This window comes from Gopherus flavomarginatus, chromosome 8, assembly GCF_025201925.1.
Source record: "Gopherus flavomarginatus isolate rGopFla2 chromosome 8, rGopFla2.mat.asm, whole genome shotgun sequence".
Classification (NCBI taxonomy): Eukaryota; Metazoa; Chordata; order Testudines; family Testudinidae; genus Gopherus; species Gopherus flavomarginatus.
This window is the reverse complement of record NC_066624.1, coordinates 81769348-81790161: the sequence shown is the minus strand read 5'-3', so window position 1 is coordinate 81790161 and position 20814 is coordinate 81769348. Positions and strand designations below refer to the sequence as shown.

Genomic DNA, 20814 nt, shown 5'->3' with positions numbered 1-20814 from the left:
ATTAAAGTGTTTTGTCTATGAAGACGGAGTCAGTTAGTTGATAGCAATCAGTTAATAGGGTGGTTAAGAGAGAGAGTGGTGGTTTTTAACTGACTTATTAAATATTTATGGAACTGCTGTGTTTGATACTCATTTTAAAATATATAATAGAGCATCAAAATTTGAAATAGTAGTTTGAATGGATCAAAGACTTTTTTGTGTCCTTGACAATTAATACAGTTTTTTCTCTTGCTGTGTTATTTTAATCCATTACCTAACATAATTTTAAGATTTATTGCTAGTCAGATGGAGAAAACTTAGACCCTGATCCTGCAACTGGTTTCATGTGGGAGGAGTACTGCATGCAGCTCCATTGAAATATTGGGCCTTTGCATCAGACATTTTATCTGTAATGCTTCACAGTATTTTCATAATAACCTTAGGTTATTGAAATAATGCTTATCCTTATGTTGCACACTAAACTTGTTAGTGAGATCCAGTTGCAAGATCAGGACCAAATGGGTGTAAGGGTCTGTTCCCAAAGATCCAGTTGGAGAATTGGCACCAAAGGCTTCAGTTCTTCAAGCTTTTCTACATGGGTAGGCTACTGTGTTGAGCCTGAAGTTATTGGAACTGTGTTCAGGCATAGGGATTTGTCCACGTAAATCAACTTGTGGGATTGGGGTTGCATCTGTAAGCTCTTCAGGGAAAGGGACTATGTATTCTTTTTGTACATGACTGTACTACATCTAGCAATTTTTAGATGCTACTGTAATATAAGGGATGGCTGCATAAATCAATGATGTTTGATCTTACAGGACAATGTTTCCTGGCTGGGACAGACAAACCCTCTTTTTAAAAGCAAAATATTTACCATTTTCTATTCAGTCCTCCAGCATATTGTCTAAACCTGTGTATGTCAACAAAGTTAAAAGATTTTTCTGTTTGTTTTGTTTTGGTTTTTTCTTCTATGCATCTCTGTGTTTCTAACTTTCAAATACTGGAAGGTATGTTTTTGTTCCTTGAGGCTATAACTTATTGCTAGTGTTTTTATTTTTTTCTAATAATACAGGTACCAAATGAAGCAATACATATCTCATGATATCCAGCTATGTAATACTTTGCAATGTTGTAGCATAATTTCTGTACCTCCTTTAAAATGTTTTAACTTCATAGAAACCAAAGCATGAAGAAACATCACATACCCTTATTGCAAAATATCTTACTAAACATCAAATATTTCACAACTTTTAAGCCAGTTTTAGCTCTGCCAATTAAAAGCTCTCTATAGGCTGCAGTTTTTACTCTTTAAAATGATTCAATTATTAATTCAGCATAAAACATGCTGACTAGACATTTCCCAAGTTGAATATTCATTCCTAGGTTTTAAATGCTGTTAAATCTAAATCCAAGTTATCAGCATTTTTCTAATATGTTTCTTTCCTGTTAAATGCAAGGGCTTGCTTTCTTGTTGAAACGTATTCTCTGTTGTTACCCCAATTGGGTGATGTATGTTTCCTTTCAGACATGGTTTGCTTCAAACAAGCAACGACAGATTCTTTATATTCCCAAATTGACATTGTTTCTGACTGCTTTTCAGCTAAGTTTCAGACCTGACAGAATTTAAACAGAAAATTAACTGAAAAATCTGTAGCTTTGTCTCTTTCTGTAATAAAAGACTGTAACATTATAGCAGTCAATGCTGTATGCTAGGATGTAATGTACAGACTAAGTATCTAAAATAAGTGTTGTGGAATGATTGACTTATAAAAATTGGCTACATTTTTGTTCTATAACACAGCAACTTTATAATTATTAATGAAGTTATAGGAGTAAAGCTTAAACCTAAATATCATGTACATGAAACTTCTGGTAATATATGTAGATAAAAATAAGCACATCTTTTCCCTCCAATGTCATGTAAAGGCATAGGTCTCAATTCATTTAATACTGCTTGTATTTTTCTAAATAAGAAATTGTAGCATTGGTGGTCCTTCATAATGCACAATAATAATGGTGACAGATATTGACAGAAAAAATAATTTGTCTACGATACCTCTCTGTCAGAATGCACTTATTCACAACAGCTCCTTATTTTGAAGTTGAGCGAGCGACTAACAGTACTTATCTTGTGCATTGTTTTTATATACAGTATGATTATTTATGCAGGCTTGATTGCTGGACAGTGGCTTTTTTGTTTTGTGTTTTTAATGAAAAATAGTACCTGCAAACAAAATATTTGATAGTTTACTTTTTGAAACAATTAACACATCCCTTGGATTATCTCTGAAGCTCTTGCCTTAAGTTCCTAAAGCAAGAATAACCTTTTAAAAAAAATTACTTGGGTGCTGGTAGTACATAGTGCTGTACGCACAAAATGCAAACAGTGGAAATATGTGATGTGGGTTAGGCATACAGGAGTAATCTTATTGCTTTATTATTTGTATTGCCATACTGCCTAGGAGCCCTTGTCATGGACCCAGTCTCCAGTGTGCTAGGAGCTATACAAGCAAAATAAATAAATAAAAATATTTTATTATATTTTGTATGTATATGTGTGTGTATATACATAGACATATACATATATGGCTCCTGCCCCAAAGAGCTTACTGGCGAATTATAAGACAAGACACAACATATGGTTACAGAAGGGAGTACAAGGAAACAATGAGACAACAGTGATCAGCATGATATGCAGTGGTATTTGCTCCCCCAGCAGCCTAACCTTTGTCAAGTTTATTGATGTCATCATGACAAAGAAGAGTTTTAAGAAGAGATTTGAAGAAGGTTAATGAGGTCGCTTTGCAGATGTTTATGGAGCGCTCCATCCAAGTGTGCAGGGCAGCTTGGGAGAAAACACAAAGCCATGCTGACTATTTTGTATTAGCAGCTAGTTATTATTTATGATAAGTGCTTAGTAAAATAAACAAAGGAGATATTCTGTGGCGAAGGATTTTCCCACCTAGTGCAGGCAGACAAAATAGTTCAAATAGGGGTCATAATTTGCTAATGATGATTATTAATAATCCTGTTTATCATGGCAATTTCTAGTGACCATCTGAAAGTAGGCCCCCATTGGTGCTGAGTGCTGTACAAACACAGAATAGTAGATAGTCCCTGCCCTGAAGAATTTATGGTCAGTGATCCATGTGTGAAAAACAGTATGTGTTGTCTGCACAAAACTTGAAAGGAGGCTCTGGTAGGTCTTCACTACAAAAAAAAAAAAGTGTGTTCTCAATTCAGGTTAGCTGACTTGAAGTAAAATCCTAGTGAATAGAAAGCTGTTCGTAGTCTTCACACAAGTTAGCAAGTTTGACCTATATAAGCAGTGTTTCCTAGTGGATAGAGCAGTGGACTGGGACTCAGAAAATCTGGGTTCTGTTCTCAGCTCTGCGACTGGTTTGGTGTGTGACAACAGGCAAGCCACTTCTCTGCTCTATGTCTGTTTCCCCAACTGTATAATGAGGATAATGATATCAAACTCCTTTCTAAAGCTTTTTTAGAGCTATGGGTGAAAAGCACTATATAAGAACTAGTTATTATCTGAGTCTTTGTACTTAAGTCTATCTATGCTGATCTGTTTCATCCATATGAAAGGATTACTATATGTAGGGGATAAAACTACCACTTTGTGCTCAGCAGTCTTTGCCTATGCCTGCATTATTGCTGTTGGTTGTTCTGTGAAATGTTAATTTGCATAGTTTTGTTGTCATCTTCTATAGTCCTCAAACAAAGGACATTATTAATACTTAGCATCTATGTAGTGTTTTTTCATGTTTAAAGGCTTTACATTCACTGTGTAAGCTGGTTACAGAATTATGTTGAATACTCATTACTGAAGTCTGCTGTTTTCTATTCAAAGGTTACCTGTAAAGAGAGACATGTCTCTGTCCTTTTTAGATTTGTATGTACAAATAAGTCCTGAAGGGATTTTAACCCTGTCTCTTTTTTAAACATTAGACATATCAAGTTTTGACATTCCTATTTTTGCTGAAATACTGGTAACCTCCAGGCTTGGTAATTGCAACTCATAACTAGGAATAAAGACATGTCTATTGAGAAAATTTCAACTGGTATAAAATACCTCAGCCAGTCTTTTTCACAACCAGAGTCACTGTGAACCTATCACCCCAGGGCTCTGCTCTCCATGCTGCTCTCCAGTGAACAGGCTAGTTGAAGATCTGTGTCCTAATTTTCAAAGTTCTCCATAAGGCTATGTCTACACTACAGGATAATTTCGAATTAACATAAACCGGTTTTATAAAACAGATATTATAAAGTCGATTGCACGCGGCCACACTAGGCACATTAATTCGGCGGTGTGCGTCCATGGTCTGAGGCTAGCATCGATTTCCAGAGTGTTGCACTGTGGGTAGCTATTCCGTAGCTATCTCATAGTTCCTGCAGTCTCCCCTGCCCCTTGGAATTCTGGGTTGAGATCCCAGTGCCTGATGGGGCAAAAATCATTGTCGCGGGTGGTTCTGGGTACAGCCTCACCCCTCCCTTCCTGAAAGCAGCAGACAACCATTTCACACCTTTTTTCCTGGGTGAACTGAGCAAACGCCATAGCACAGCAAGCATGGACCCTGCTCAGATCAATAGCACAATCGTGGACGTTGTAAACACTTTGCGCATTCTCGTGCTGTCTATGGTGAACCATGAACTGCAAAGGCAGGCGAGGAGGAGGCAGCTACGGCAGCGCGGCGACGAGAGTGATGAGGACATGGACACTGAATTCTCCCTAACCGCGGGCCCCTGCGCTTTGGAGCTCCTGCTAGTAATAGGGGAGGTTCTACCCATTGAACACCGATTTTGGGCCCAGGAAACAAGCACAGACTGGTGGGACCGCATAGTTTTGCAGGTGTGGGACGATTCGCAGTGGCTGCAAAACTTTCGCATTCGTAAGAGCACTTTCGTTGAACTTTGTGACTTGCTTTCCCCTGCCCTGAAGCGCCATAATACCAAGATGAGAGCAGCCCTCACAGTGAAGAAGCAAGTGGCAATAGCCCTCTGGAAGCTTGCAACGCCAGACAGCTACTGGTCAGTCGGGAATCAATTTGGAGTGGGAAAATCTACTGTGGGAGCTGCTGTGTTGCAAGTAGCCAAAGCAATCATTAAGCTGCTGCTACGAAAGGTTGAGACTCTGGGAAACGTGCAGGTCATAGTGGATGGCTTTGCTGCAATGGGATTCCCTAACTGTGGGGGGGCGATAGATGGAACCCATATCCCTATCTTGGCACCGGAGCACCAGGGCACCCAGTATGTAAATCGGAAGGGGTACTTCTCCATGGTGCTGCAAGCACTGGTGGATCACAAGGGACATTTCACCAACATCCACGTGGGATGGCCAGGAAGGGTTCATGACACTCGCGTCTTCAGAAGCACTACTCTGTTTAAACAGCTGCAGCAAGGGCTTACTTCCCGGACCAGAAAATAACAGTTGGGGATGTTGAAATGCCTGTCGTTATCCTGGGTGACCCAGCCTACCCCTTGATGCCATGGCTCATGAAGCCATACACAGGACGCCTGGACAGTGGTCAGGAGCTGTTCAACTACAGGCTGAGCAAGTGCAGGATGGTGGTAGAATGTGCATTTGGCCGTTTAAAGGCTCGCTGGCACACATTACTCACTCGCTCAGACCTCAGCCAAACCAATGTCCCCTTTGTTATTGCTGCTTGCTGTGTGCTCCACAATCTCTGTGAAAGTAAGGGGGAGACCTTTATGGCGGGGTGGGAGGCTGAGGCAAATCACCTGGCCGTTGATTACATGCAGCCAGACACCAGGGCAATTAGAATAGCTCACCAGGAAGCGGTGCGCATCAGAGAAGCCTTGAAAATGAGTTTCATCACCTCCCCCCCCTTTATTGACTCCTTCCCTGTAAGCAACCCACCCTCCCCCTTCGATTACAGCTTGCTTAAGGAAATAGTCACTATCGTTTAAAAAGCATGTAATTATAAAAAGAGGAAGAGAATTAACAAAGTATCCCGGGTGTGGTTTGGGAGGAGGATAGGAGGGAAGGAGAAGGCCATTAAGCACATTTCAATGTAATAACAGCCTTTTGGTTGGACTGTCCACGGGGGTGGAGTGGGCGGGTGCACAAAGCCTTCCCCCACGCGTTCTTACACGTCTGGGTGAGGATGATATGGAACATGTGAGTACTGAGGGTGGTTAAACATGGGCTGCAGCGGCACTCTGTGACCCTGCTGCTCTTCCTTAAGATCCACCAGACGTCGGAGGATATCAGTTTGATCACGCAGCAGCTCCAGCGTTGCATCCCGCCACCACTGATCTTCCTGCCTACACCTCTCATCTCGAGCGTCTCTCCTATCCTCACGTTCACTGGCATCTTTCCTGTACTTTGCTACCACGTCCTTCCGCTCCTTCAGATGAGCTCTTTCATTGCGGGTTACTTCCATGATTTCAGAGAACATTTCATCTCGCGTCCTCTTCTTCCTCCACCTTATCTGAGCTAGCCTTCGGGCTGGAGTAGGGAGGCTTGAAAAATGTGCAGCTGCATGAGGGAGGGAAAATAGGGAGAGAAGTATTTAAAAAGATACATTTTACAGAACAATGGTTATACTCTTTCACAGTGAACAACACTATTCACCTTACATAGCACATGTGATTTCACTACAAGGTCGCATTTGGAAACTTTTAATATTGAGTGCCTGCGGCTCTGGTGTTACAGATCTCACAGACGCAGGTCCAGGCATCACAATTCAGCTTGCATGCGGTCATGGTAAGCCACAGCTTCTCCAGCCTTCATATACACAGTGCCCGCTAATGCTTCTTTCCTGTTAACAAGCAGCAGCAGATGCTAACCCTTCCCCTCCCCACTCCAGTTCTCTAGGATTGATTTACCCTTCCCCCCACTGCGTGGCTGGTGTCATGGAAGATCACTTCTAATCACCCACCCACCCACCGTGTGGCTGGTAGCTGGGAAGATTCCTGCTGACCAAACGCTAAAAAGCTCAGCGCCATCCTTCCTCCCCTCCTCCCGCTTGGTTACCTTCAAGGAAGGATTTCTTTTAAGCAACAGCCCAGTAGGAATGGCCATCTCTGTACCCTTAATTAAATTCCTGACTTTCAACCAGGTTACCATGAACGATATCACTCTCCTGAGGATAACACAGTGAGATAAAGAATGGATGTTTCTTGAACGCCAGCAATCACCGGGACCATACGCAGCTATGCTTTGTCATGCAATGATACCCGATTACTTGCTACATGCATGGCGTGGTAAAGTGTCCTACCATGGTGGACGGAACAAGGCTGCCTTGCCCAGAAACCTTCTGCAAAGGCTTTTGGAGTACCTCCAGGAGCGCTTCATGGAGATGTCCCTGGAGGATTTCTGCTCCATCCCCAAACATGTTAACAAACTTTTGCAGTAACTTTACTGGCTGTGAATGCATCCCAAGCCCTCATGACAAATCAATCATTTAAAAAATGCTTGCTTTTAAACCATGTTTTATATTTACAAAGGTACACTCACCAGAGGTCGCTTCCATGGCTTCACTGTCTGGGCTAGTGGCTTGGGAGGGCTGGGAGGGTAATTCTGTCTGGGTCACAAAAAGCTCCTGGCTGTTGGGGCTAATGGAGTGCTGTGTGCTCGCTGCAAGGTCGTCGTCCTCTTCCTCCTCCTCATCTGCCCCCTCCGCTGAATCCTCAGCCATAATTGAGATTATAACCCCCACCTCGGAATCCACGGACAAGGGCGGGGTAGTGGTGGCGCAGCCCCCTAAAATTGCATGCAGCTCAGCGTAGAAGCGGCATGTTTTCGGCCCTGACCCGGATCTTCCGTTTGCTGCTTTGGTTTTCTGGTATGCTTGTCTGAGCTCCTTAACTTACACTCTGCACTGCACTGAGTCCCTGGTGTGGCCTTTCTCCATCATAGCCTTGGAAATTTTTTCAAATATTTTTTCATTTCATCTTTTGGAACGGAGTTCTGTTAGCATTGAATCCTCTCCCCATATAGCGATAAGATCCAGTACCTCTCGTGCGGTCCATGCTGGTGCTCTTTTTCTATTCTCAGGAGACTGCATTGTTACCTGTGCTGATGAGAGCTCCACGCTGGCCAAACAGGAAATGCAATTCAAAAGTTCACGGGGCTTTTCCTGTATACCTGGCCAGTGCATCTGAGTTCAGCTACCTGTCCAGAGCAGTCAGTGGTGCACTATGGGATACCGCCCGGAGGCCAATAACTTCGATTTGCGGCCACACTAACCCTAAACTGATATGTTAATATTGATTTTAGCATTACTCCTCTCGTTGGGGAGGAGTACAGAAATCAATTTAAAGAGCCCTTTAAATCGATATAAAGTGCATTGTAGTGTGGACGGATACAGCGTTAAATCGATTTAACGCTGTTAAAATTGGTTTAACTGCGTAGTGTGGACCAGGCCAGAGATTGGTCCACATCTGATCAATTCCAAGTTTTCAGCGAATGTTCTAAGTAGCACTGGCCAGAACCCTATTGATTTATGGGGAGGAAATAGGGGTACAGATGGAGCCTCTGCCATATGTTGGAGCACAGCCACAGATTCCTGCACCTCTGCAATTTTCTATAGATCAAACTACGCTTTGATAGCACCCATTAACGCATTTTAGCATAACAGTATCCCAACTCAGCTGTGCTGACCGGCCCAGTAGAGTTTAACGTGTTGACACCCTGAATGACTTGTCTCCCAGACAGACAGAATAATGGTGGAGGGGGGAAGTGGGAGTACACACAGCTTCTGGCATGGGGGTGGCATAGTGACCCCAATGTTGTGGGAGGAGGAAATGGGACATACAGACTACCTGGCAGGGGACATTTTGAGACCATGGTACTGCAGGAATGGGAATGCACATAGAGTCCCTCCCATGGGAGGAAGATTGAGGGACCCTGTTATGGGGTTGGGAAACACAGAGGCCCTGGAATGGGGGAATAATAGGAAACACTGGCACATGGCAGAGGGGTGAATGGGAGTGAGAAATGAATGGGGTACTTTCACAGATCCCATCATGTTCCTCCTGCTAACCACTCACCTCTGGGTCCCCAGGTATTTTAAGCTTCCCTGTGTCTCAACATGCTGCAGCACTGTTTTCTCCCTTTGGCACATTTAATTGGGCATCAACCCTGATTATATGCCTTCACAGAAATGGAGTCCCTCAACCCACTTGTGTTAGGCTGCCAGGACCAGTGCTGATCCCCAAGATACTCCAGGAGCTTAAAAATATGTTCTCCCAGGATTCCACCAAAGATGTGATCCTTCTGGGTTATGGTTTAACTCTCTCAGAAGACATGGGCAAGTGTAGCATACAACACACACAGACACTTTTCCCAGAGTCTAGCACAGGGGTGGGCAAACTTTTTGGCCAAAGGGACCACACTGGGGCTGCTAAACGGTATGGAGGGCCAGGTATGGAACACTGTGCCTGCCCAAACAGCCTGGCTCCCACCTCCTATCCACCCACTCCCACTTCCTGCCCCATGACTGCCCCCCTCAGAGCCCCCAACCCATCCAATCCCCCCCGATCCTTGTCCCCCTCACTGCCCCCTCCTGGGACTCCCCGCTCCCCCCCCGACTGCTCCCCCAGGATCCTGCCATCTATCCAACCCTCACCCCCGCTCCCTGCCCTCCGTATACAGATAATGTCAGAGAGTATTACCACTGTAGTCTATATAAACAATGGACTATAAGGTGGATAGAAAACTGGCTAGATCGTCGGGCTCAACGGGTTGTGATCACTGGCTCTATGTCTAGTTGGTAGCTGGTATCAAGCCGAGTGCCCCAAAGAGTCGATCCTGCGGCTGATTTTGTTCAATATCTTCATTAATGATCTGGAGGATGATGTGGACTGCACTCTCAGCAAGTTTGCAGATGACACTAAACCGAGAGGAGTGGTAGATATGCTGGAGGGTAGGGACAGGATACAGAGGGACCTAGACCAATTAGAGGGTTGGGCCAAAAGAAACCTGATGAGGTTCAACAAGAACAAGTGCAGAGTCCTGCACTTAGGACGGAAGAATCCCATGCACTGCTACAGACTAGGGACTGAATGGCTAGGCAGCAGGTCTGCAGAAAAGGACCTAGGGGTTACAGTGGACAAGAAGCTGGATATGGGTCGACAGTGTGCCCTTGTTGCCAAGAAGGCTAGCAGCATTTTAGGCTGTATAAGTAGGGGCATTGCCAGCAGATCGAGGGATGTGATCATTCCCCTCTATTCGACATTGGTGAGGCCTCATTTGGAGTAGTGTGTCCAGTTTTGGGACCCACACTACAAGAAGCATGTGAAAAAATTGGAGAGAGTCCCGCAGAGGGCAGCAAAAATGATTAGGGGGTTGGAACACATGACTTATGACGAGAGGCTGAGGGAGCTGGAATTGTTTAGTCTGCAGAAGAGAAGAATGAGGGGGGAATTTGATAGCTGCTTTCAGCTAGCTGAAAGAGGGTCCAAAGAGGATGAAAAGACTGTTCTCAGTGGTAGCAGATGACAGAACAAGGAGTAATGGTCTCAAGTTGCACTGGAGGAGGTTTAGGTTGGATATTAGGAAGAACTTTTTCACTAGGAGGGTGGTGAAGCACTGGAAGGGGTTACCTAGGGAGGTGGTGGAATCTCCTTCCTTAGACGTTTTTAAGATCGGGCTTGACAAAGCCCTGGCTGGTATGATTTAGTTGGGAATTGGTCCTGCTTTGAGCAGGAGGTTGGACTAGATGACCTCCTGAGGTCCCTTCGAGCCCTGATATTCTATGATTCTAAACAGGGAGGAGCGAGATCTCATCTGCTCAGCCTGGAACCCCTCAGACTTTGGAACTGTTGTGTCACAATACAAGCCATATCCTCCCTGGGTTTTGGGATTCATCTGAAAGTTCTACAAAATAGCAAAAATTCCTCTCCCCAAGGGTGTTACAGCTCGCTCCTTGCACGTACAAGCTGCCTCCACAGCATCTTTATCTGACATCTCACTACAGGACTTCTGCAGGGCGTCCACCTGTCCACATGTTCGTGACATGCTATTTTGTAGCTCAGGCCTTGGCTGCTGATGCAGCAGTAGGATCGGCAGTATTGCAAGCATCTTTTCTGCTGGTTCCACCCATATGTGAAATATACTTAGGGACTATCACTCGACAAAGTGAAGGTTGCTTACTGTAATTGGAGGTTCGAGATGTGTGATCCCTATCAGTATTCCGTTACCTGCCCTCCATCCCCTCTGCTTTGGATTCGGGGTAGGATTTGCAGTAAGAAGAATGGAGAGACGTCCCATACCCTCTTTTACCAACAGTCAGGAGCAGGAGAAGAGCTACTGCGCATTTGTGGGTCAACAGACCCTGCTTTGAAGAATTTCTAGACTCAGTTTCATGGCATACACGCATACCCATGTGTGGAAGATACAGATAGGGATCACACATCTTGAAGAACCTCCAGTTACAGTAAGTAACTTCCACTTGTACAGACAGATCTCCAGATCAATGCAAGGAAATACAGCCCCAGGCATGAGGCAGGAGGTAGTGGAAGTTGCAGGGAGTCTCTGAAACAAAAGGGAATGGGAGAGAGGCATATAGGGAACTTTGTGGAGGTGAAATAAAGGGATGCAAAGAACCCTTGTGTGTTCAATAAGCTAGACCTACACAAGCTACAAAGTGTGTGACACAGAGACAATTCGCTAGCCATGTTACATGGCCATCAGCTCACGGAAGGCCTCAAACAGGTTTCCCCTACCACCCTGCCTGTTCAACAACTATTTTTATTTGTAGCTGGCTACATAGGAGCTACCCACACTTTTAAGTAATTTAAGTCCGTGGCTTGTTAGCAGTGGCACATCTCTTGAGAGCTACATATCAACTACATATCCAAACTTGCCATTACCATCTCGTCCAAATACTTGTTTTCTAAGTGATGGTTTCAGTCACTGATTATGAGGCTATAATTGGCTTATAAGGATCAGGTGCTGTCAATTGAAGGCCAGCATAGAACACAATACTTTTGCAATAGCTCAGATATTTTTCAGTGAAAACACCTATATAAAAATTATTCTTTAAAATATCAACTAACAAGATGACAATAGGTAAACAACACTTATGGATATGTGCAACTACTCAAAGAACAAAGCATGTGTATTCCACTCAGATGTGTGTTCAAGAAAAGGACTCATTTCCAGAGATCTGCACCTGAAGCAGCATGTCAGGGAGCAGGCACTGAGACTTGGCTCAGTCCCGGGTCTTCGACAGATCACCCAGCCTCTTGGGCTGCTAGGGAGGCTGCAATAGTCCGTGACAGATGCATGGACTTAGATTCTTCTCCGCTGAAAAGGAGGACTTGGTCTTTGTCTTTATGGCTTCCCCAAAAGAAGACCCATAAAACAGACCGGAGCCACTCCAGCACGAATAAGGACTCTTCCTCCTTGTCACGGTGTATGCACACCCCATCCCCCTTTGGGGCAGGGCAGGGTGGTGATATCACCATGGTTAGTCTCCCTGGTGGCCCTTGGGGTGGCCGCGGTACAGCCCAGAGGCAGAGGTTACAGCCTAATGGCCAGAGTCAATATGGCGGCCCTCGGACATAGGGCAGCACAGCCAAATGGCTAGTGTCAATATGGTGGGGGAAGGTGGGGCCACCACCAGGGGGGTGACGGCCCAAGTAGGGGGCCCCGAGCCCACCCAACCCCACCAGGCTCCAACCTCACTCAGGTGGGAGATACCACTTGCTCACCCTCCTGGGTCACTTCCTACTGTAGTTCCAGAATCTGCTCTCCGTGGGGCATCATGATCTCCAAGCTCTTCAGCATGGAGGTTCGTCTGGGGCTCCTTGAGTTCAAGGCCTCCAATCCAACTCACAGAGTCTTTGGCTCTTGCAGGCAAGGGCCGTGGCAGCTTTTCCCCTGGAGCTTCAGCCAAAGGGCCTTCCCCTCCGGCTGTCAGCCTGGAATGAGCTGGGCTGCTCCCTTTTATACTTTGGCAGCAGTTGGAGCATGGCCTGATGGGTGGGACTTCCACAGCCCATAGTGTGGGGTTAACCCTCTCTTCATGCACACCCCTCATGCTCCTCTTTTGAAGGAGGATACGAAATATTGCCAGAACTCCTCAGGTACTCAAGGGAGAGCTGGGCCATCAACCCTTCTCCTTGGTACCATGGAGGGAACATATCAGTACTATGCTGTTGACTCCTGTACTGTCTATGGGTTGGCTGTTGAGTCCAGTACCCATGGACACTGTTCCGGCACCAGCTTTATCAGTACCAACAATCCCACAAACATATGAGGCAGCAAAGAATTTGCTTTGTTTCTTCCTCCCAGATTATCCTGTAGTCTAGGAGTCCTTTACGAGCGGAGGACTGATGTTCTTAGCACCTACAGCTTTGGTAACAGGCTAATCCTCAGGCTGGGCACCAACTGCATCTTACTTTTTGGCACTGCTGATTGTCTTCTTGGTACAGAGTCTCGACATGCTTCCCTCCATGTCTCAGGGCCCATTTGCAGTACCAAATACCATTCTGCCATCTGCACCAATACTGGCTCTTCCCAATGGACCACAGACAAATCAAGGCACATAGTGGTCCCTTCAGGATTGGCACCCCCATTGCATACTGACTATTCAGATGGTTACTTATGGCTGTGTTCGGAGACCTCCTGTAGTTTGTCATCCCCTCCTAGGTGTTCATCTAACAAGCCTACACTACTTCCTGAAGGAGAACATCGTGTAGAGAACAGGACCATTCATATAGTCATGATAGATCCTACTGGCCTTGTTCCTTTTGGTTACCTATGCCCCTCGTGCTTCTGCAGTGGCCCTTTTGGAGCCCTTGGGATGTGTTTCAGGTCTCAATCACTGTCACACACAAGGAGATCACCAGACTGTATTCTGTGTGCCCTCCAGAGCCATCTATGTTGTAGGCCCATGCAGATATTGGTTCCTTATAAGCAACCAGCCCTGCAGAACAAACTATTGTCACAGAAGCCATTTCTACCACAAGAGGACCCACTGACCCCTGGTACATGCCCTACACCAGATGTTTCATTGGCCTCAGATTCCTCCCCCTCCAGTTCTTGAGGATATTAAATCTTATCAAGACCTACCAGGAAAGGTTGCTGCAGCATTGGGCATTCAATCTAAGTTTGTGCAAGAGAACACTCACAAGCTTGTGAACATTCTTGAGACAACAGCTCCTGGAAGCATTGCTCTCCTTATTAATAAGGCTCATTTGGAACCAATGAAGGCCTTGTGGCCCATGTTAGCCTCCTTAGCTCCTACAGCCAAGTATGCAGACAAACTATAGCATATTCTGATGCAAATCTTTGAGTGTTTTTATTTCCCTGCCACAAGCTCCCTCATGGTCACTGCCACCATGAGTGGTCATGGCAAGGGGCATTCAAATTGATTCCAAAAGCGAAAGAGTGCAAGAGATTTGACTTGTTTGGTGAGAGAAATTTATTCTCATGTCCGCTCTCCACATGTGTGTAGCTAATCGGGAGACACTTTGTTACCAAATATGATTTTGTAAGCTGGGGCAGTGTCCGAGTTTACAGATAAACTGCCTAAAGATGCAAGGGAGGAGTTCAAGGTTTTCCTGGCAGAAGGTCAGTTGGTGGCCAAGATGTCACTCCAGTCAGTGCTCAATGTGGCAGATACTTCTTCCAGGGTAATGGCTTCTGCAATTACATGGAGAATCTCGTGGTTACGGACGTCTCTGACATCCAGCAAACCACAGAGAACCTCCCTTTTAATAATCAGTTTTTACTTTCTGACAAAACTGATCAAACTTCATACTCACTTAAAGACTTCTGTTCTACACTCTGCTGGGTGTCTGTACTCCAATCCCCAAGAAATATTGGCACAGGAGCCTGCAACAACAGCAGCATTTTCAGCAGTATTACAGGCAGCCTAGTTATCTCCTGAGACAGCATGACTTTTTAAGGAGGAGGGCACAAGTCACAGAGAAGGAGGTCTTCCAGTTCCAAATCAAATCCACCAGTTCATCCTCCAGCATTAGGGCCCTACCAAATACCATACCATGCCATCCTTACTTCTGCATTGCTGCCTTCAGAGCTAGGTGGCCGGAGAGTGGCAGCTGCTGACTGAGGGCCCACTTCTGCAGGCAGCAGCCCAGAAGTAAGGGTGGCAATACCATACCATGCTGCTGCTGCTGCTGGCGGTGGCTCTGCCTTCAGAGCTGGGCTCCCAGCCAGCAGCTGCCACTCTCCAGCTGCCAAGGTCTGAAGGCAGTATCACCACCACCAGCAGGACAGAAGTAACCTTGCAATCCCCCTCCCAACAATAACCTTGTGAACCCCCTCCCCCAAACTCCTTTTTGGGTCAGGGCCCCTACAATTACACTACCATGAAATTTCAGATTTTAATAACTGAAATTATGAAATGTACTACTTTTAAAATCCTATGACTGTGAAATTGACCAAAATGGACCATAAATTTGGTAGGACCCTTTCTGGCATCTTTAGCGAAGCAGCACATTTGACTTCTCTCTTGAGGCCAGTAATACAGTCACCTGTTATCATCCTTGTTCCAAAATGGTTGGGAAGTAGAAATTGTTTAACTTCCCCAATGGCTGGGAAGCCATAATAACAGACAAGTGGGTCCTAAGCACTGTCAAACTGGGATACTTTATCCAGTTCCTCTCCATCTGCTTCTCCCACCCTTTAGGGTCCCAGTGCCTATGACTCAGTGCTCCTTCAGGAAGTTCAGACTCTGCTCTCAGTAGGGGCAATATAAGAAGTTCCCTTTCAACATTGGGAATGAAATTCTATTAATCAGATTTTCTGATCCCCTTGTTTAAGGGGATCCCGAGACTCATGCACAGCTTCCAAAATCTCAACAAGTGCATCAGGAATATAAGACTTGCGTGGTTTCTATAGCATCAGTCTTTCCCTCCCTAAATCACAACAACAGGTTTACTGCTCTTGATCTCCAGGATGCCTACTTCCATGTGACAGTATTGCTAAGTCACAGGAAGTTTCTGAGATTAGTAACAGTAGGTCAAGATTATCAATACTCTACTTCCCTTTGGATTGTCCTTGGCTCCATGCATATTTACTAAGTACAAGGCAGTGGTGACAGCCTTGTGGAGGAAAGAAATTCACATCTTCCATTAGCTAGATGATTAATGTGAGGCAGATCCAAACATGAAGTTCTTCACCATGTCCAGGGCTTAAATTCAGGTGTAGTCCAGTGGAGCAGTGCTCTGGTAAATATTTTCAAACCCATGGGAACCCTCACAGCTCCTGCACGATTGGAGCCCCGTGGGTTCATCCCACCACCGGGCTAAAGCTCCAAGCTCCTGCAGCTGAAGCCCGGAGCCCCGAATGAGTGTGGGGCAGGCTCCAGGAAATAATCTCTCAGAATTTAAGCCCTGACTGTGTCTCGATCATCTGTGACTCATGCAGAACAAAAGAAAGTCGTAATTAGTTCCAAGACAGAAAAGCAAGTTCATTGAAAGCCTAATTGATTCTACCAAATTGATGGCTTTTCTCCCTCAAGACAAGTTTCAGGTGATTCTCCTGTTGTGCCTGTCTCTCAAGTCTCACCCCTTCAGGGATGTTTTAAGTCTACTAGGCCACATGACTTCATGTGCTTAAGTGGCCCTGCTTGTCATGCTAAGCCTGCGCATCATTCAGGGATGGCTGAACGTAGTCTATCAACTAAAGAGACTGTCCTTGGATAAGTTGATCAGGGTTCCTTCTGTGGTCCCTAGAGTGGTGAATGGATCAGAAGAGTGAATGTGGAGGCTTACCATTTGCTTTCCCCCTTCCAGCCAAGAGGACATTACTGACATCTTTCTGATAGGATGGGGTGTGTAGCCATGGGTTTTGCAAATCCAAGCTTTGTGGATGGACCAAGAAATCAGCTCTTCATATCAGTGTTCTTGAGCTTTGAATAGTTCACAAAGTCTGCCATGCTTTTGATCTTCACATCAGTCGCCCAGATACTCCTTGACTATACATCTACGATGTACAGACAGAGGGAGCGCAGTCCAATAAGCTCTGTTGGAAAGTGATTGATTAAACTCTGGCACTTTTTCATTAAGGAAGGCATTACTCCCATTACTGCTCCCTTACCTGGCTCCTGAATCAATTGGCCAACCATCTCAGCAGAAGTTTCTCCTGGAATCAGGAATGGTCCCTAAACAGTATGTTGAGGACCATATTCAAGGCCTAGGGTATTCCGTCAGTCAACTCTTGTTTGCAACAAAAGACAACAAGAAATGTTGTCATTTTTGTTCTCAAGTAGTTCACAGTTTAGGCTCAATGACTGATGCCTTTCTACCGAGATGAGGAGCGGCGCTCGTGTATTTTGCCCCCTCCCCCCCCCGCCCATTCCGCTCATCCCTCAGATCAGGTCAGATTGAAACAATTTTGTGCCGAGATAATGCTCAGTGAACCATCCTGGTCAAGATTGTGTTGCTTCTCAAATCTTCACAGACTCTTCAACCCCATGGCCTTCTCTTCTTCCAGACCTGCTGTCGCAGCAGCACAGACAGATGTGGATCCAAGATCCGAGCAGCCTGCACTTCATGGCATAGCTTTTGAGTGGGTAGATCAAGAGGAAAAAGACTGTTTTGTGGCAGTTCAGGAAATATTTATTAGTAGAAAGCAATCCACTAGGAAGTGTTTCTCAATCTGGTTCATTTGTCTGAGAATTTAGCCAGCAGGTGCTATGATCCAGGACATTATAGAGTATCTGCTTCACCTTAAATCCTTGGGTCTTTTTCTGAGTTTGCTGAGAGTCCACATAGCTCCATTCTCAGAAATCCTTTCTCCCATTCAAGGGAAGTCATTTTTTTTTCCAAATCCCATGGTGGTTAGATTTTTGAAAAGGCATTTGTTTGCATTTTTCCTCCTGTAAAAGACATACTTTTGAACCTTTACATTGTACTATCAGCCCTGATGGGTCCTCCCTTTGAGCGTTTGGCAACCTGTTCTTTGCTTCATCTCTGTCAAAAGATATCCTTTCTCATTGCAGTTATATCAGCCAAAAGAATAGGTGAGCTTCAAGCTGATGGCAGGTCCTCCATATACCCAATTTTTCAAAGATAAAGTAGCCTTGAGGTCACATCATCAGTTTTAATTAAGTAGTGTGGGCATTTAATTTGACCCAGATAATATGCCTGCCTGTTTGTTTTTTCCCCAAAGTTGTACTGAAATGAATATGAAGAGTGCCTTGCATCCAAACTATGAAGGCAAGCACTGGCCTTTTGTCTGGACAACACTAAGCCCTTTAGTTTATCTCCTTAGCTCTTTGTCTCTTTTGCTGACAGAAGGAAAGGTCAGATAATTTCAGCACAAACAATTTCCAAATGGATTATTTCTTGCATCACCCATCCACTGCACAGACTGTTGGCCCATTCAACAAGGGCTCAAGCTACCTTGGTAGCATTTTTGTCGGATATTCCCATATTATTGGACATCTGTAGGACACTGGTTCTCTGTGCATCTCTCCACTCACCATTGCACCACCACAACAACTTCAAGATCTGATGCAAACTTTGGGAAAGCAATCCTACAGTCACTATTTAAATAGATTCTGAGTTCCACCTCTGAACAGCACTGCTTGTGAGTCACCTGAGTGGAATACACATGTGCAACCACTCAAAGAAGAAAAAATGATTATCTTCAAGAGGTGATTCACGTGTGTATTCCATGATCTGTCACCTCTGCCTTGGTGTCTTGAGACATGTTTCATTTCAGAGGAGCTGAGTAGGGTCAGAGCAACACCACCCTTATATAGCCTTGGGAGGAGCCCCAAGAGTTCCAGGGTGCGTGCACAGCCCCACTGGGTACTGCTGCCAGGAAGATCTGTGATTCCAGCATGCTGGGTGTGCATACACCTGAGTGAAATACACATGTGAATCACATCCTGAAGAACAGTTACAGTACAGGTATGTAACCGCAGTCCCCACTCCCCCATTTGTGTATGTTCTGGTTAAATGTTGTCATTGAAAGTTTTCATGGAAGAAGTGTGGTTTAAATGAGGTACAGAAAGGGAGGAAGTTCTGAGCATCAGGGAGTCATGGAAGAATGAGCAAGGGCAAGTGAGTAAAGGAAACAAAACCATTTAGAAGGGAGATTTGGGAAATGCTTAGATAACAGGAACTGAGAGTAGTGGGAAATGAATATGGAGGTCTAGGCAGAGGAGTTTACAGCCTTGCAGTTGAAGATAGAATGTTTGAAATGATGTGGAAGGAGGCGGGGAAGCCAGTGAAGGAATATGAGGAAGAGTGATTTAGAGCAACATGCAAGCAGGATGGTTTTTACAAATAGCATTTGGTATAGCCTAGAAGAGGATGAAATGACGTGGCAAGAGGCCAGAATTGAAGACATTGATCTTGACACGGGTAGGAATTTTAATTTGAAGATAAAGAGGGAAGGAAACTTTTAGTGAAGCCTTAAGGATGAAGGCTTTGGCATTAGCCTGGCTATGTATTGGCAAAGGAGGAGACAAATCATATGACACTGAGATTGTGAGCCTGGTAAAAGGATGATGATGTCTGTCAGTTTATGGAAAAACCCAGGGAGGGAAGATGAGATATTCAAAATTTTTTATGGTTTTGTTATGGTTAGTTTGAGATGATGGCTATGTATCAAGGAGGTGATGTGAAGGAGCCATACCAAGACGCAAACAACAAACAAAAAGATTAGAGGTATCAAGAGAAATTTGAGATTTGTCATCTTAAAGATTATAACTAAAACTCTGAAAATGGATGAAGTCACCTAATGCTAAAGTATAGAGGGAGAAAAAGATAGGGCGTATGGATGAAGATAGAACCCTGAAGGACTCCGATAGAACAGGAAAAGGTGGAAGCAAAATGCGTGATTCATGAGCTAGAAAGAGAACTAGGAGAGTGCAGAATTGTAAAAATCCAGAGAGGAGAGCAAGTGGGAGATGATGGGAGTAGTCAGCTGAGGTGAAAGTTGTTGATACCTTGAGGAGAACAGCTCTGGCGATGATGCCCTTAAGCTTGAGAAGCAGGAAGTTGTTAGTGACATGAGTTAGAGCAGTTTCATTGGCATGAAGAGGTGGAAGTTGGATTACAGGGTATAAAGAAGAGAGTTATAGCAGAGAAAGTTAAGACAAATGGTGGGCATCCTCAAGGACCTTAGTGCCAAAGGGAGATGGACAGTAGAAAGATAATGGGTCAAAGGGATTTTAGAATAAGGTATGTTACAGCATACTCAAAGACTGAAGGAAAAGAATCAAGGTGTTGGAGAGAAAAGTTTAGGACTGGTTTCATTAGCCATGGGGAAAGTGGATATGTAAGATGAGTAGGTCACCTAGACCACTATATTCAGATGTTGATTGGTGGGAATAGAGAGTTGCCCTCTGCATGCTTTTGGGGCGGGGGCAACAGGGAGAGGGAGAAACAGTTTTTCAAAATTCTGGTATATGGAATTTGCATGGACACCTGTGGACACATACAGGAACTTGCCCCAATCATCTACAAAAGTCTGTATCACCAATCAACATTAATCCTTCCTGTCAGTATACTCATGGGCTTATTAAAACAGAGGGGTGGAGCAAATTGGGCACATTGGGTTTCAGTTGTTTAAATGCTTCTGTGATCGAATAGCTTGTCCATCATAGAGTGTGCATTGACATGCAAATCTCCATGACAGGAGTACCAATTTTGGACTTTCCATCACCTCATTGGTGCCCAACAGATAACTATTTGGTGATGGTTTGCAATGGGAACTACCACTCTTGCATTGTGAGCAGAGCCCTCATCCTGGTAAAGTGACACTACAATGACAGCACTAGCCCATTGTAAGTGTACAAAAAAAATCATCCAGATGTGGGTCTATTTTTGTAGGCACACCTATAAGTTTAACTTTTTATATTAAAGTAT

General features: G+C 44.8%; 1 protein-coding gene across 7 annotated transcripts in view; it reads left to right on the top strand.

The window, feature by feature from the left end:
• TFDP2 (transcription factor Dp-2) overlaps nucleotides 1–20814 on the top strand; it is a 181320-nt gene that overhangs the window by 69468 nt on the left and 91038 nt on the right. For 3 of the 7 annotated variants that reach the window (XM_050966007.1, XM_050966006.1, XM_050966005.1), the window contains exon 4: nucleotides 6668–6718. The exons of the other annotated variants lie outside the window; for them this stretch is intronic. In XM_050966007.1, coding sequence (XP_050821964.1) covers nucleotides 6668–6718 — 51 coding nt within the window. The remainder of the gene's footprint in view (nucleotides 1–6667; nucleotides 6719–20814) is intronic. 7 annotated transcript variants of the gene reach the window in all.